Below are 16124 nucleotides of genomic sequence, written 5' to 3' on the forward strand. Positions count from 1 at the left end.
CCTCATGTGATTTAGAAATGACCACACCACGTCTGTGTTTCGTGCGGCGCATTTGCACGGGATAAACGAAGTCTGTGTTTTAACTCGAATTTACTGACATTATCCCCCTGATATGATGTCAAGTGTTATCCACATTGGTGTAAATCCTTGGGGATGGTTGAAACTAAGTAAAATCAAGATATGCTTGTTTTAGATTAGCACAATCGTAGCCAACTGTATCCTTATTTCAGGTGTCAGATTTTTAAAGACTTAAATATAAATACTTTTCAATAACACATGTTTCAAATCGATACGATCGCCTGTATTTTAATCAAAAAGGATCAAACTTTTATAATTTGTGCAATTTAGACAGAGTGACAGAGATTTGTTCATTCAAAAACACGAAACTACCATCGTAACTTCACAAGCATAAAGTTGTTATTTTAGTCTTCAGTTACCAGACGAGCAGCAGCCACCTTAAGTTATAATTTAATAAAGGTTTCACAACTAAGGAAACACTTCCTAGTGTGGTCAGTAACACAGATTGAATATTAACTTTCTGTGGAATGAGCTGCTTTAAAACCAGATTGACAAGGTCTCAAAATATCTTATTGGTTGTGTTGGGGCTTTACTCATACATATATGAATCTACACATTCTATTGGTACATCACATCGTCATATCAGGATCCTGAAAAGAAACTGCAAGAAACTTTTCCTGAAAAAAAAACCAAACACTTGGACTTGGAGGAAGTTGTCTCTTTTGTGGCAAATGTCTTTGAGGGTTCTCGTTTTATCATTTTGGTGCAGGCAGATGGCTGCTCTTCTGACACAACCTTTCAGAATAATCATTTTAAACATAGCCTATTTTAAATCGATTTACATATTTAATATAAATGTTTTCTTCAACGGGGCCCTAATACTCCGCCGTATCTCAAGTATCATATCTAAGTTTAAAATTCTTCACAACCCTACCTGAGATGTCACTGCTACTGTTTTATTAGTTTATTATGACTATGTGTGTGTGTGTGTGTGTGTGTGTGTGTGTGTGTGTGTCCTTCCTCAGTGTCTGTGGTGATGGGCATTCCCACAGTGAAGCGGGAGAAGCAGAGTTACCTGGTCAGCACACTCAGCTCTCTGCTCTACAGCCTGACTCCATCACAGAAAAGAGACATCCTCATCATCGTCTTTGTAGCCGAGGTAACACTCACAATCACACACACACACACACACACACACACACACACACACACACACACACACACACACACACACACACACACACACACAGCTTAGTCATGGTGCAACGGATCACAAATCACCATGAGGATACTTTGATACTTCTTCCATCGATCCAAGGATCACATGCAGTCCAAAGTTTTGGGGGGTAATCCAAACGGATCACAGATTAATTGGCATCTGTTGCAGCAAAAACATTTTTGGGAAGCTGAAGTATCACAAGTCCTACCTCTGTGAAAGTCATATTTAAGACAATAGTTGGACTTTTTACTATCATAGCCTATTGCTCACTTAAAAAGCATTAGATGACAATATTGATGTTATGTACTGAGGCTGCAGGAAGTTAGCCGAGCTTCTTGTTTTTATTTAGTTTAGCTTTGTCTTGGATGGAGCGGCCTGGGACGCACACACATCTACACATCATTCCATACAATTACACTAATCAATAAATAAGCAATATCAGTCTTCTAACTGTTTAATCAATGAACTGCATCTTCTGCATCCTATCAGGATTAACAAATGAAACCAGGATTTACCACCAGCAGCAGTATACCAAACACAACTGCAACAACCATAAACGTGCAATGCAAACATTCACACAGCTGTTCACACAGACAGGCACGCTGTACAGTTCATATTTACACAGTCCAATCAGTGTGGTTTATTCACGTCACATGTTTGATTTATGTCATAAGATAAGACATTAGTAAGATATCCTTTATTCACCCTCAGAGGGAAAATTTAAGTTTTTCAGAAGTAAAAAGACAAGAAAAAAAGCGTTCAATCGAGTGCAAATAAAAGTAAGAATAAAAAGAAAATCTGTCCTCGAGAACCCATGAAGAGAGTCCAATTTAAAAAAGTGAGGGTGAAATTGGGTTTCTTCTACAGTAACAAAAGCTCTTTTTTATCACTAGGAAGAGGCAACATTTGTACCAGTGATGGACTGTGGTGATATTCTGAAATGCATTCTACTTCATCCTCACTGAACATGTTGGACTCATTGTACCGTGATGCGTCTCCGGTTTCGTACACATCATTGTGTCTTGTACGAGAGTGTAGGTTTGTCTTCCTTGACAAAAAAAAGTAAAACAAGAATAAATCAAAATAAAATCTATTTACAACTATTAACTAGTCAGGATAAATCAAGTTTACATCCATTAAGGGCCAAAAACTACACAGATCATTGGGACATGTTGTGCTGAGTGATGAGTTACAGGATGAAGTGATGGTGTGATCAGGAGCACCAAAGCCATTAAAACAGCAGTTTGCATAAGAAGAGACCGTTAAGCAATAAATATAAACAAAATCACCTTAGTAGTATTATGACATCATGTAGTAGCATGTGACATTGTATGGACATGAAGGTCTAATAATTCAAACTTAGTGTAGTGTGGTAGAAATGATTCAGGGAGTCAATGGTGGGTGATAGTGATGAGAGTCCTGGGTGTGACCTGGGTGGGATGAGGCGCTGGCTGGATGAGCTGCTCATCTGCTTCTCTCTGCATGGAGAGTGTGAAAAGGGTTGTCCAGGATGCCTTTGATTTTGTCCTCCATCCTCCACTGTCTCCAAACTGTCCAGTCTGATGTGACTGTCCGGTATATTCCCATGTAGCAAACTGCACTCCCTTTAGACACGCTGACTGTTTACCTAAGCTGTACGTTTGTCAGTTTTGTAGGCGAGTGACCTAACATTCCCCATCACATCGGTGGTAGAAAATGGTTTAAATTTAGAGTAAACATGCTGTCTTTGAATCCTAACCCTGTCCAGCTCGTTTCTGCTTGTTTAAGATGTTTTTAATTAAAGAGGAATAAGAGGGTGAGCCAGGTATGTTGAGCCTGAAGTCACATGAGCTTTTGTTTTCTTTATACCTGTTTAGATTGTAATTTTATCTGGCCTGGTTGGAACCATGTTATGTTTCGAGTTTCATCTTTATTTCTGCTTCAGTGTCGTCTTTTTCACTGGTTGTTTATTACGCACACAGGACTCAAAGTGTGCATACACTTCAGATGCTGACTAGTAAACCTTAAAAAAAACTACCCCAAATCACCGAGATGCCGATTCACATGGGACTAATATGATCACATAACCTCTGTGTTTGGCGAAATATGGTAGGTAATTTGTGGTGGAATTTTTACTTTACAAATTACGGACATGGCAGATTCGGACGGGATCACAGACGACCTCCACATTTCTTACAAATTACTAGAGGTCCCCAGGTAATACTAGTCCCGTGCGAATAGGGCTTATGATGCCGACTTACATTACTTTGATCTAGATCTGGCCTTCGTGCGACAAGCTCCAGTTTCTGTTCATTGCTGCTAAGATCCCCTGTTTGGTGTTATTTAACCACATCAGAACCCCCCCCCCCGTTACTGACTCTGTCCTTTTTTCTCTCTTCAGACCGACTCCAAGTACGTCAGCAGCATAGCAGAGATCATCGCCAACAAGTGAGTGCCCCTGCCTTTCGTTTCCTCCCATGTGGCAGTTTGACTTTTTAGCCACATACTTTGGTTTCCTGAGCAGCGTTGTTTCTTTTTGTGTCTGTGCTTTTTTTTTTAAGTTCTAAATGAGGTGTGTTCGTGTGAAAACTAATATTTTATTCTACTGTTTGTAAACATACACCGACACGTCTCTTCATCATCCTGTATCACAAAGCAGCGCTGCAATCGAGACAGGCGTCCCACCTCTCATTATCTCTACAAGTCAGACGTCACACATTCACCTTGTTTGCCCTCCTCGTCCTGTACTGGGTTTCACTTTTAGTCAGACGTGGAAAGTTTTCTTCTGATTCCGAGGTGTCGCCACGTCATGTGCAACATCCTCAAATACGATAATTGCAAGGTAAATTACAAAGAAAACCTTTAGAGATTCCTTCTGCTTTTTGAGAAAAGGACTTTCACATACTGTGGTTGTAGCTTTTGTGAACCTGTGAAAACATTCAGATGAGAAAGTGAAGGTTGCAAACAGGAAAAAACTGTTTGTGTCCAACATACAGAGACTGTTTCTGGAGCAGAACTTTCTCCTGTAAATGTGACTTTGGCATTACTATTAATATAACCAGGGGTTAAATCCACACTTCGGCTCCACACTTCAGCCACATGTGTGGAGCCGTTACCATGACGATGATGTTGTTTTGTTTCAAACCGTGAAACTACATTTTTCTCAATAAGCTGAAAAAGTTTCCCCTCCCCTCCGAGCTCATCCTCTTTGTGTGGACAGAACTGAGCCCCTCAGCATGAGAGTGCAGCTCCGTGCAGACGAAAGGTGCAGATAGCTTCTCTCCACGTTCAGATACTTAGTGCTGAAAAGTGCAGGGACCAGGGTCTAAAGGAAGTTTAATTCAAAAGAAATCTTTTTACAGCCTATAAAGACTCTTTGCTGGTGGTCCAGGGACATAAAGCAAACCATGTAAAGATTAAGAACGAATACATAATATCAATTAAAAGTTGGAGTACAATATTCATGTATTTGTGCTCTGTGATTTGGTTTCAGTTACACCTACTATCACGTGTCACCTTTAACTTCTTGTCACATTGTCTCGCTGTCTGCTTCTTCTCTTATCCTGCTGCCATCTTCTTCTTCTTTGGTTTATACATTTCTATTCTCCACATTCCGCTCATTCAAGTAGTGATGAAGTGATGTTTAAAGCGCCGGTTTTAACCCTCTTTTAGTTTTTCCCAAATAAATGTTATTGTGAGCTTTTTAAAAAGAAGTCCTACAGTATGTTTTCAATGCAAACAGTTTGTCCGAGGCCTGCTTCCAGGCACAGAGACACTGTATGAAGAGGAAGAGGAAGTTTAAATTTTTTTTTTTTGCCTTTTCATCATCGCTGATGCCCTGTGGCAAACGTATTCTTCTGAAGAAAGTAGCTCGGCTGGGCAGACTTAATTTACATCTAACTCAGATATATGATAGCTGGTGTGATCCCACCCTCCATGGAGTGTATTATTGGCACTGGATTTACGACATATTACTTATTGCTGAATGTTAACTTTGGATGTCACGATAAAGGTTTGGAGTTTTTAACTCAAGATAATAAAGAAGACAGTTTTCCCTTCAGACAAGCACCAGAAGACTAAAGCTCACTTTGGTAAAGACATTGGTTTATTGCAGGGAAAATGGTTTAAATCTCCTCAAAACCCACGTGGATTTTGAGTCCAAAAATCCTCAAAGCTTTTAGTGGCTCAGTGATTATAGAACAAGAAGTTTAATGTGATAAGACGACAAGGTGTGCAGAGGTTTCTAACCTGTGGGGATGTTTTTAGTCCCACATTCAGTGTCTCTGATGTATTGAATTAAAAAATGCTCAGTTGTTCAAAAACTCATTGGACTAAAGCTCCGGCCTTTGCCCTGAAACGTCACGCAAACATCACAACTTAGCAACTTGGATAGTATCATAATTTCCAGATTCTCCACTTGTCATGACATCATTGAAGGGCTGTTTATATGCTCCTAACTCATAAATATGGTAAATACGGTATTTCCGATAAGCACATGAAGGCAGCATACGTTTTTTTTTAATCTGGATGATTTTGATCCCAGCATGTATTATTACATTTTCTGTTACATGTAATAATAATCATAATTGTAATAACTTTTCGGCTGTGTTTCCATTCCACACCAAACGTCTGTAAGCCCACTCGTATCCCTGCCACATGATTGTCTGTTCATCGTCTCTTTCTTCTTCTCCTCGTCCTCTTTCCCAGTGTTTGGGTGGTGTAAAGACAAGTTTAAGTCTGTCAAACTTTCATGAAACATGTGTTATATTTCTATAGAGAAAAGTTATATTGCGATAATTATAGTTATGGTTTTATCACCTAGGCCTATATATATATATATATATATATATGTATATATCTATATATACAGTAACTGTCTTTTCTTTGTAGTTTTCCCACAGAGGTGCTGTCGGGGTTATTGGAGGTCGTCTCTCCTTCGCAGTATTACTACCCCGACTTCAGCGTCCTCAAAGAGACCTTTGGAGACTCCATGGACAGAGTCAAGTACGCTCACTTCCTCTGTTACTTTTCATTTTTGATGCTCGGTTGAGTAAAAGTGTCTTCAAAAAGATTTTCAGTTCAAAACGTGTCTGTCAAGTGAGTGAACACGTTCATGATTGAGACTCTGGCTAACTGATTTAAAACATTAAACTTCAACAGTATTCTTTGGTTGATCTACATGGATTATGTTTCAGTATGTGGTTCTCTACTCATAGATGGCGAACAAAGCAGAACCTGGACTTCAGCTTCCTCATGCTCTACGCTCAGGATAAAGGCACCTACTATGTACAGGTACGGGTTCAAAGTCAGCCTTCTAATCTAATGTACATATCTACTAGATATGAAGGACAGGACATGAGAGTACAAAATAAAACAGGAGAAAACGGTTGTTAATGTATTTTTGAGTATAGTCAAAATGTTGAGAAATCCCCCACATCTGTTTATTTTAGCGCCCGCACTAACCATTGCACCACCAGCGCCCCATTTGGTTTCTTTTTAATCATCCAAGTGCTTTCACACATGCAACGCAAAACTCCTAAAACTCCTGGGCCCGTACTTACAAACATTCTGAGAATCCTCTCAGAGAGCTCCTCACTTAGCTTAAAAAATCCTAGCAAGGAGTTTTAGCTTAAGAGTGATTCAGGAACATTCTCGGAGCAACTCTGAGCGAGGAAGAGACAGAAACTTTAATCTTAGTGAGGAGGCGGGGTCGACCCCGTTGCTAGGTTTGACACATCTTTTCAGAAGCTGTGATTGGTTAATCTAAAACTAAAACTAAAACTATAAACACTATGAAATGATCATCTGTGTGATCATTTGTAAGTTGTACGTTATAAGTATATAGCCTACAGCCTGCAGCAGCTTCTTTATAGTTCTTTTTTAGTTATATCACCATGAAGAGTGTTAATCAGTGATTGATACACCTGTGGAGGTAACCACATGGAGAGAAACTCATCAGTGCATGTCTTCACATGTACTTAAAAAAGTCATTGTTGGCTGGAAATGTTGCATAAATATTTGTTGTCTGTTCTGCCGTAGTCCAAATATTCTTCATGTAGTGTTTGGAGAACATTTCTCTGTTTTCTATCAGCTTCAGAAACTCTTCATCCTGTTAAAAATCCTCCTCACTACTCCTAACAGTTTCACACCTTAGGAGCTCTCTTAAGGGCTAAGACACATCACTTTTATCTTAACAATGAAGTTTGACTTTATTCTCAACATTTTGACTAACTACTTTTTCAAACGTAGAGAAAAAAGAGAAAATGTCTGCTTAAATGTTCTTCTGTGAGACCCTCATTATCTTCCATGATGTGCAGCTATAGAACAGCAGCCTGTATGAATGTTGAGTCTTTGTCCAAACACAGTTACTAGGAGCATCTTGTCATGTCTTTTTAACTTCTGAGTTTCCTCAGAAGAACCAAAAAAACCACTGCGTCAGCAGTGTGTTTGAGACAAACAGGCACAGCTGAGCACATCATGAGCTCCGTGTTCAAACAGGTTCAGGAATGACGGACGCAAACAAAATCTAAAACCTCAGCCGAGGAAGATGTCACGATGAAGACTGTCGGAGTGAAACCACAAATACAACGTCAAAGAAATGTTTCCAAGTTCAAACCTTTAAAAACTGGTTAAAGTTTTTTTCTGTAATGGGGCTCAATACAAACATTTGTCAGTTACTGATGTGAGTTTTTAAAATCAGTTTCTGTTCTTTCTTCACAGTTAGAGGACGACATCATTGCAAAGGGAGACTATCTCAGAAACATGATGACCTACACCAATGAGGAAGCTTCCAAAGAGTGGCTCTACCTGGAGTTTTCTCAGCTCGGATTCATAGGTGTGTGTTTGAAAACATAATACAGTGGAAAAGAAATCGACTCGGGTATTAGCAGCAGGAACTTGACATCGAGGTGCATGAGATAAATCATGTAAGGAGAAGGATGAGCTTCTCCTCAGCCATTGATACTGAAGAATTCGATCACGTTTGTTCTTTCCTCCAGGCAAAATGTTTCGAACCAGCGACCTCCCGATGATCTCCGAGTTCTTCCTGATGTTCCAGAGAGACAAACCCATCGACTGGCTGTTGGATCACATCCTGTGGGTCAAAGTTTGTAACCCAGAGAGAGATGTAGTAAGTCTGCCTCTTCAAGAGTTTCAAATCATGACATGACAGAACTTGTGCATAATGTCCCTCACTGTCTGCTCTGACTCAAGAGCTACTTCACAAAGCATACAAACCCAGAAAAATGTCCTGCTCCGTGCAGTGTTTTAGGTCTGAATGTGAAGAAGAGTTATCTTCACCTAAAAGGATCAAACATATTTGCTTTGAACGCTGGGTACACTGCATCGTACAACCATTGTTACTGGAGGATTCTCCTAGAGGGAGCACATAAATCAGACCGCGTTAAACACTGGTCTCTAACTTTAGTTCATTTATTATTTATTTATTCCATGCACACACACACACACACACACACACACACACACACACAGAAAGAGAAAGGAAAACTAAACTTTCAAACGTAGCAGAGACCATAAACGACAGAAAAATTCTTGTTTTATATATTATTGGGAAAACAAATATTTTTAGTAGTTTATAGTGAGCGTCATACTGCTGTGTTGTTTTATGCAGAAAGACTGTAGTGAACGGAAGGCGTCACTCAGACGTAGGTACAAGCCGTCACTCTTCCAGCACGTCGGCCTCCACTCATCTCTGTCTGGGAAACTTCAGAATCTGAAGGTGAGTTCAGCTCCTCCTGTTTATTCAATCTGCTCAGTGTGCATCATTTAGAATATTTAATACATTTTTCTCTGCATTGTGATAAGTAGACATGTATATTAAGAGTGAATATGTGACTGTGGATGTGATTATACTAGATAACACTTCACACACCTTTTCTGGGCTGGAAGCAACCTCCATTTCAGAGCACTTACTGGTGCTAGCTACCCTTGGTAGTGACCTTACTTTGTTGTATGCTTGTTATTTCATCGAAATTACAAAAAACTACAAAAGTTTTTACAAAACAAAACAGAGAACAAAGAATATAATTGTTGTCTTGTGCCCTAACATTAGCAGCAGCTCTAGATCTTGAAACTGTACCATTGAAAAGACAAGTTGGTTTAGTTTCTCCCCTCGCTTTGTTGTTGACAAAGTTGATATCAGAAGTCCCTCCCCTTCTTTATTTTGATTGATTGTAAGGGAGAAGTGACACTGATGAGCGCAGCATTGTGTTAATAGTTTACCTATTGTCAACTGAGAGCGCTGTGAGCGAAGCAACAACAAAACAGCTGTGGGTGCTGAAAATGAGTAACTGCATTGATTTTGTATTGAAATGGGCGCTACCAGCAGAAAAAATGCCAGGAGTGGACACGTCTTTCTTTAAAATGACCTGCAGTTAAAACTTCAGAGGCATTAATTACTCCACAGAAGACATTTTAATCAGGGTGGTAACTGAGATGAAAACTCTTAAGTCTGTTGGTCTTAGGTGGAGTGATTCTATAGAGATCAGGTAAACCGCAGAGTTAACATCTGTCATCCACTTCATCTTGAGAACTTTGCCTTTTAAATGTCAGAGGAGAGGACAAGTTGATCACAGAATGAAAGAGCTACAGTGACACGGATGTGTGTAAAGTGGGAGTGTTTCCATAAGAAGCGCTTGACAAACACCCAGATAATCCTTGGGTTTCCCAACGGTCCCAACTCCAAAGTTTACATCAGAAGTCCCGGCGCTTCTTGATTTTGATTGGTTGCTGAGGGAGAAGGGATATTGACGAAAATGGTAGTGTTACCAAAGTTTATCTATTTTCATCTATCTGCTAGCGCACTGACTAAAAACAGCTGGCGACGGAGGGCATGTTTGCACTAAAGATGCTGAAAATGCTTACCTGCATTGGTTTTGTGCAGAAAATGGGCGCTGCTAGCACAAAACAAAAACCTTGTTAGTGGACACAGGCCCTAGTGTGGATGTAAAGTTAATAAATACACGTTACTGATACTAATAATTTATGTGCCACTTTAAAAAAATACTGTTCTGCATAAAACGGCAAACAACAGTCGAAAACATAGGGGAAAGGACACAATTATAGTTAGCGATTATTTCAGGGGTATTTGTGCATTATAAAATAAAGGTTACAAAAACAAAAGCAAAGACAAGAGCACTTATTCAAAAATACGAGCCGCTTGATTTGTTGTGATCCAGATTGGTAAAGGTGTCTGACATCCGATTTCTAGTCCAACTAAAGCAGTTATAGCGTGTTTGAGGACTTGTTTTGTCATTAGGTTTGACACACAGGGAGATTTGTGTGACATCTGCATACAATATGAATGTAGAGATATGTTATTGTTTAATTTACTGCCACCCAGAGGGAGCACGTTAAATTGGAAAAGGATGGGACTTAAAATTGAGCCCTGTGGGACGCCGTAATCAGTAGGATTAGACTGCGATGCTATTAATTGTATTTGTCAAAGAATTCTATAAAACTGTTATAAAACTAAACACAATTTTATTACTCAGTAGTTGGTTTTATTTGTGTTGGCTCGTTTTCTTTGCTGGTGGCAGCAGACAAAAGACCAGCCCTTCTGGGTGGATAAAAGAGGTGTGTGAATATTAATGGTCGCTAATGACGTTAGCAAGAAAAACTGTACAGCGGTAAGACAAAGGGATAACAATAATTGTCCCTGTTAGTTAAACATGGTGATGCTTCCATCAAATAATGAAGATATACAAATGACTAGATAACACAGTGTTGTTTTTTGCCTTGTTCAAACAGATCTCGTGTATGTTTAGGATTCAGGTGATGTGTTGCATGAATCTTACAGAAGCAAGTTTATTCTGTCCTTGTGTGTCTGTGTGTGTTCTTGTCTGTGGTCCTCTCTAGGATAAGGACTTTGGGAGTCAGACTCTGTTCAAGGCCCACAGTAACCCTCCTGCAGCGCTGAGCAGCAGCCTGAAAGCTTACCAGGGGCACAGTCTGGAGAGGATGTACAAAGGAGAAGACTTCTTCTGGGCGTCATCACCCGTCAAACATGATTACATCCTCTTCAACTTCTCACAGCCAATCCACATATCCCGGTCAGTCTGAAATTTGTGTGTAACCTTTAGGAAACTATCCAACCGTGGGAGAACCTTGTTTGCATATGTTAGGTATGTTAGGTTTGTTTGAAAGTAATCCAACAGGATTAAAGTTATTAGACAGAATAGGAACACCTCCAGTTTCTGTTGTTGAAAACAAAAAAAATCTGGATGATCCTGATCGAAGCAGAGGGCTGAATTCAGACTGGGTTACAGGACAAAATCAGAAATAACTTTTGAATTGGCCAAACAAAACAACATTTATAAAATAATATAGCATATTTAATGCCCATATTACTGGACGTGAACTTACCATTTAAAACACCAAAGTCACTGTGAGTGGAGTCTGGTGGGTATGTATTAGATATTTGTTTATACGTTGTTTTTATCTTAACAAAAAGTTCTCATTTGGTGGTGGTTGGGGGGTATTTAGTCTCAAATATGACTTTCACACTTCACACATGCAGAAAACTCCTGAAGAACTTTTTCAATCCGACCTGCCAGCCTCCTAGTATTCTTTCCACAGCAAGTCTGAGTGAGCTGATGTGAGAACGCAGCAGGATATTCCCTGGAGAATTCAGTTTTGTAACGTGCTTGAGCACGATTCCTCAGATGAAAATATTTTTACTAGTAATCATATCATCATTAGTATCATATCTAAGTTAAAAACTGGTGTTGTGACAACCCTACAGCCATTACAGCCTTTTTCAAATCAGTCAGCTGAAGCAATCTATCGCAACAACCTTCTTTAACCTAAAGGTTAACTGTGTTTGTCAAGACCTAACATTCTGACACTGTCTTCACTCCCACTGAACACACAGATCTGTCGCTGTTAAGTAGCTCTCTTTCATTCTGTGATCAACTTGTCCTCTGCACTGAGATTTAAAAGGAAAAGTTCCCAAGATGAAGTGGATGACAGACGTTAACTCTGCTGTTTACCTGCTCTCTATAGAATCACTCCTCCTTAGACCAACAGCCTTAAGAGTTTTCATCACAGTTACCCACCACCCTGATTACAATGTGTTAAGTCCGTGTAGTTATTTAATGCCTCTGATGCTTTAACTGCAGCTCATTTTAAAGAAAAAATGTGTTTAAATGCAGCTCTCTATGTTGCTGCGCTCACAGCGCTCTCACTTAAAAATAGTTTAATATTAACTTTTAGAACACTACCACACCCACTTCTCCCTTACTTTTGGATTAACACCTCAGAATCCAAGTGCAGATTGACTCTGTGAACACTTCCGCCTGTGTTGTAAACAAACACCGCTTCCGTGGCATGCCTCCAGATATTTCTTATCTGGCCGGCCCGCCCACTCTATACTGTATGACCACAGATTACCTTCTCCTCCTCTCTCCCATTCCTGACACTGATTTCACATTTGACATGCCTCATTCTCAACAATCACCTGACAAAACCTACCAATTAGCTTTCTATTTAAGCTGCAGCATTTCTGGTCTCTCCCTCTGATCTTTCACAGCCAGCTCTGACCTGCACCAGTACTGCACCACTAACCCCAGCATCTACATTTAGGCTCCGACTGGGTGGGGGTTTAGGATATCATCCCATCACTCCTCAAATTTCTACATGTAAATTAAAGCTGATTAGTGATGAGGTCGGAGCTTAGACGCCAAACACAAATTATGAGCTTCAGACATGCCCAGTTTAAGAAAGAGCCAGACCCGCGCAGTAAAAATAGTTTAACCACAACCAGGAAGACACGATCAGAACATGTGTGAACATGGATATTGATCCGAACAGCAATCTGCATAAACCACCTCTTTGTTTGTTAGAAACACATTTCTTACAGAATGGGCCGGACTGATGTCTTTTCATGAAGCTTTTTTGATATTTATCCTGACTATTTGTGTCTCTGTAAACAAAGTTGTGTGTCAGCCCTTACATTACGTTTTAATACACCTGTGTTGTCTCCTTTTCTGCAGGTACCTGTTTCGCAGTGGAAATATCCAGCACAGTGGAGATAAATTCTTCAACACAACAGTGGAAGTGCTACCTAGCAATGTGAGTAAAATGTACTGTGTGTATGTGTGTGTGTGTTCGTGTGTGTGCGCGCTCTAGTGTGTGTTATTCAGTTCCTTTATTGTCGTCAAGCAGATCTCAGCTTTCATCTCAGGTGTTGGTGCCTGGAGAACTAGTGACATAGTAACAGGAAACATAGCAAGCTATCTGCTATCAATCCCAGGCTCCCTCTCTCTCTCTCTTTGGTTTGTGTGTGTGTGTGTGTGTGTGTGTGTGTGTGTGTGTGTGTGTGTGTGTGTGTATGTGTGTGTGTGAATCGACACTTCTGTCACACTAAAGGGGAAAAGTGGTCATGGCTCGTGAGACCTTTTGGTAAAGTTAGACGGACAGAGAAACACAGTGTGGAAGATTAGAGGGACACGAGATGAGATCAGAGGCTTCATGTTGCAGGTGAAACACCCTCAGAGCAGAGAGGGAAACACTCCTGACACAAACAAGTGAAAAGAAAAGGATGGATGAAGTATGTTACAAATTCAGCAAAGCTAGTTAAAGGAGAACCACTTTGACACGCCACGTCTTCTCTAAAGGTAGTTTGTGTTACTTAAATCAGCAGTGGCAGCGCGTGAGACGCATCAGCCTCCAGAAAGAATCATTTCAATCCAGGTTAGAGGTCAGATTCTCTGCCCGAGCCCGACAGCAAACGGGTCTTCAACTGCTTTTCAAAATTGTCCAGAGAGTTCACAGCTCTCCAGTGGAGGACAGTGCCCAAGATTAGGAGCAACAACCTGAAAAAGCACAGCGGTCGAGCAGTGAATCCATCTTCTCCAAGTGCCAGCAACACCTCTTCTTCCAAGTCGACCCCTCAGTCCAGATAGAATTCTACAAAAGTTTTATTGAATCAGTTTTAGCTTTTCATTTCACAACCTGGTTTGGGTCCCTGTCTAACATTCAACGCACTCCATTCAACTGGATCATAACAATGAGCAGTAAAATAATCAGACAGCAGCAGGAAGCACTAATCAATATTTACAACAGGAGGACGACATGAAAGGGACAACACGTAGCCTCAGACACCACACACACACACACACACACACACACACACACACACACACACACACACACACAGACACAGACACACAGACACACAGACACACACACACACACACAGACACACAGACACACACACTTTACAATCTATACAAACTTCTCCCCTCAGATCACAAATACAGTTCACTCACCTTCAGGACTGAGAGCCATTTCAAGCTTTGTGCCCACATCTATGCCGGCTGATCTATTTACTTTTAACACCACTCTTTTGTACCTTTAATAACATTATTCATGACATACTTATTATGCTTTTAATATATTTCACAAGTTAACCTGAATAGTTATTCATTTCTAACCCACATTAGATTAGCAACATTATTTATTGCTTCTCTGTCCTGCATCATTTTGTTACGGCTTACAAGCTTCATTCACTCAGTGCTCTTTCATTGCACTTTGGATGTTGAATGTCATATGTGTGTGCTTGTTTGGTGTGTGTGTTCATCTACCTTTTTTGTTTGGTTCGTAGTTCATCACCCCTGGAAACATGAGCTTTGCAGATATGGCATGTGGCCGTAGATGTAGCTGCCGTAACCAGCATGAAATACCACCAAACAGTTTGGCCTTTAGCTGTTAGCTCCATAAAACGGAATTGTATAAATCAACCCATTGTAACCTAAACCAGATCAAGATTTGGAGTCAGGATTAGACTGATTTATAATACCAGGATCTGATTGGTGCATCTGTGACGCACACAAAAGGTGTTGTCACATTTTATGTTTATATCTGGTTTGTTTTATTTTATAAATAATATAAGGAGTTTAAAGGACTCCGGAGGAGGTCCATTCCCCGGGCCGTGTTGAGCACTGTGAACGCTCTAAGCGCAATCAGTTTGAAACGACTTGACGTTTGACAGGACCGTGTGCGCCGTCCGCACATGCCTGTGCCTAACATCTGTCAAGCCTGTTACACATCGCTTTGGTTGATATGCCAGTTTAGCCTGACACAGCATATTACTTCATCTCCATTTTATAGATCAGAATACTGACAAACTACGCCATTCTTCTCCTGTCCTGTTGTTTACTTTCAGATCATAGTGCAGCACGAGGTCAGATGGCAGAAGCCATCTAGTGGCCGCTGGCTACAGTACATAACATTTGTCTGGCTTTGTTGCGCTGAACAAACTGCAGAGTGAACGCACAAACTTCATATGTGAAAGCGACCGTCCTGTGTTAACAACTGGACTTCATCTCTGTACAACATAATCTGCTGTAGCTACTCCCGGTGTGCTTGTTTTTTTATTATCACTATCAGATTTATAACAAAAGTATTCAGATCAAAGGTTGTAAGCTCAATAAAATAACACACCTACATCAGGAGCAGAGGAGACTACTTTCTATGTTAACGTGTATTTTCAAAGGTTTGATTATAGATCAATGTTTACTCCGTTTTGTGTGTTTTATTATGTCCTGCAAGCCAACATCTATTGATCGAAATGTCGACTGGATTAGGGATGAGAAAATGTAGCACCCTACTTTGTGGTCTTTTGTTTATTTTGATTCTTAACATATCCAAAGAGAAAATCCTCTCTCTCTCTTTCTCCTGAACAGTTTATTAGTGACCCTGGAACCTGAGCTGAATGATAGCGGCTGAAGTATAAAAATAACATAAAAAGTTCTCAATCCTTATTTGAACACGGTGTCACAGGTTTGAAAGCCAAATGATCCTAAATAGAAAACAAAGAGCGGGTATTTAAAGAGCTCAGCACTCTGGTGTCACTTCTGCACCTTTAAAAGAGTGACAAGGTTATAGA

The 16124-nt window shown here is 40.2% G+C and overlaps 1 protein-coding gene across 5 annotated transcripts in view; it reads left to right on the forward strand.

Moving 5' to 3' along the window:
• zgc:154054 (Alpha-1,3-mannosyl-glycoprotein 4-beta-N-acetylglucosaminyltransferase B-like) overlaps nucleotides 1–16124 on the forward strand; it is a 44807-nt gene that overhangs the window by 25240 nt on the left and 3443 nt on the right. For all 5 annotated transcript variants that reach the window (XM_061048825.1, XM_061048826.1, XM_061048827.1 and 2 more), the window contains 9 exons: nucleotides 1044–1177; nucleotides 3618–3664; nucleotides 6107–6220; nucleotides 6433–6508; nucleotides 7937–8051; nucleotides 8215–8345; nucleotides 8847–8954; nucleotides 11093–11286; nucleotides 13228–13306. In XM_061048825.1, the coding sequence (XP_060904808.1) occupies nucleotides 1044–1177; nucleotides 3618–3664; nucleotides 6107–6220; nucleotides 6433–6508; nucleotides 7937–8051; nucleotides 8215–8345; nucleotides 8847–8954; nucleotides 11093–11286; nucleotides 13228–13306 (998 nt within the window). The remainder of the gene's footprint in view (nucleotides 1–1043; nucleotides 1178–3617; nucleotides 3665–6106; nucleotides 6221–6432; nucleotides 6509–7936; nucleotides 8052–8214; nucleotides 8346–8846; nucleotides 8955–11092; nucleotides 11287–13227; nucleotides 13307–16124) is intronic.

This window comes from Labrus mixtus, chromosome 10 (genome assembly GCF_963584025.1).
Source record: "Labrus mixtus chromosome 10, fLabMix1.1, whole genome shotgun sequence".
Lineage (NCBI taxonomy): Eukaryota > Metazoa > Chordata > Actinopteri > Labriformes > Labridae > Labrus > Labrus mixtus.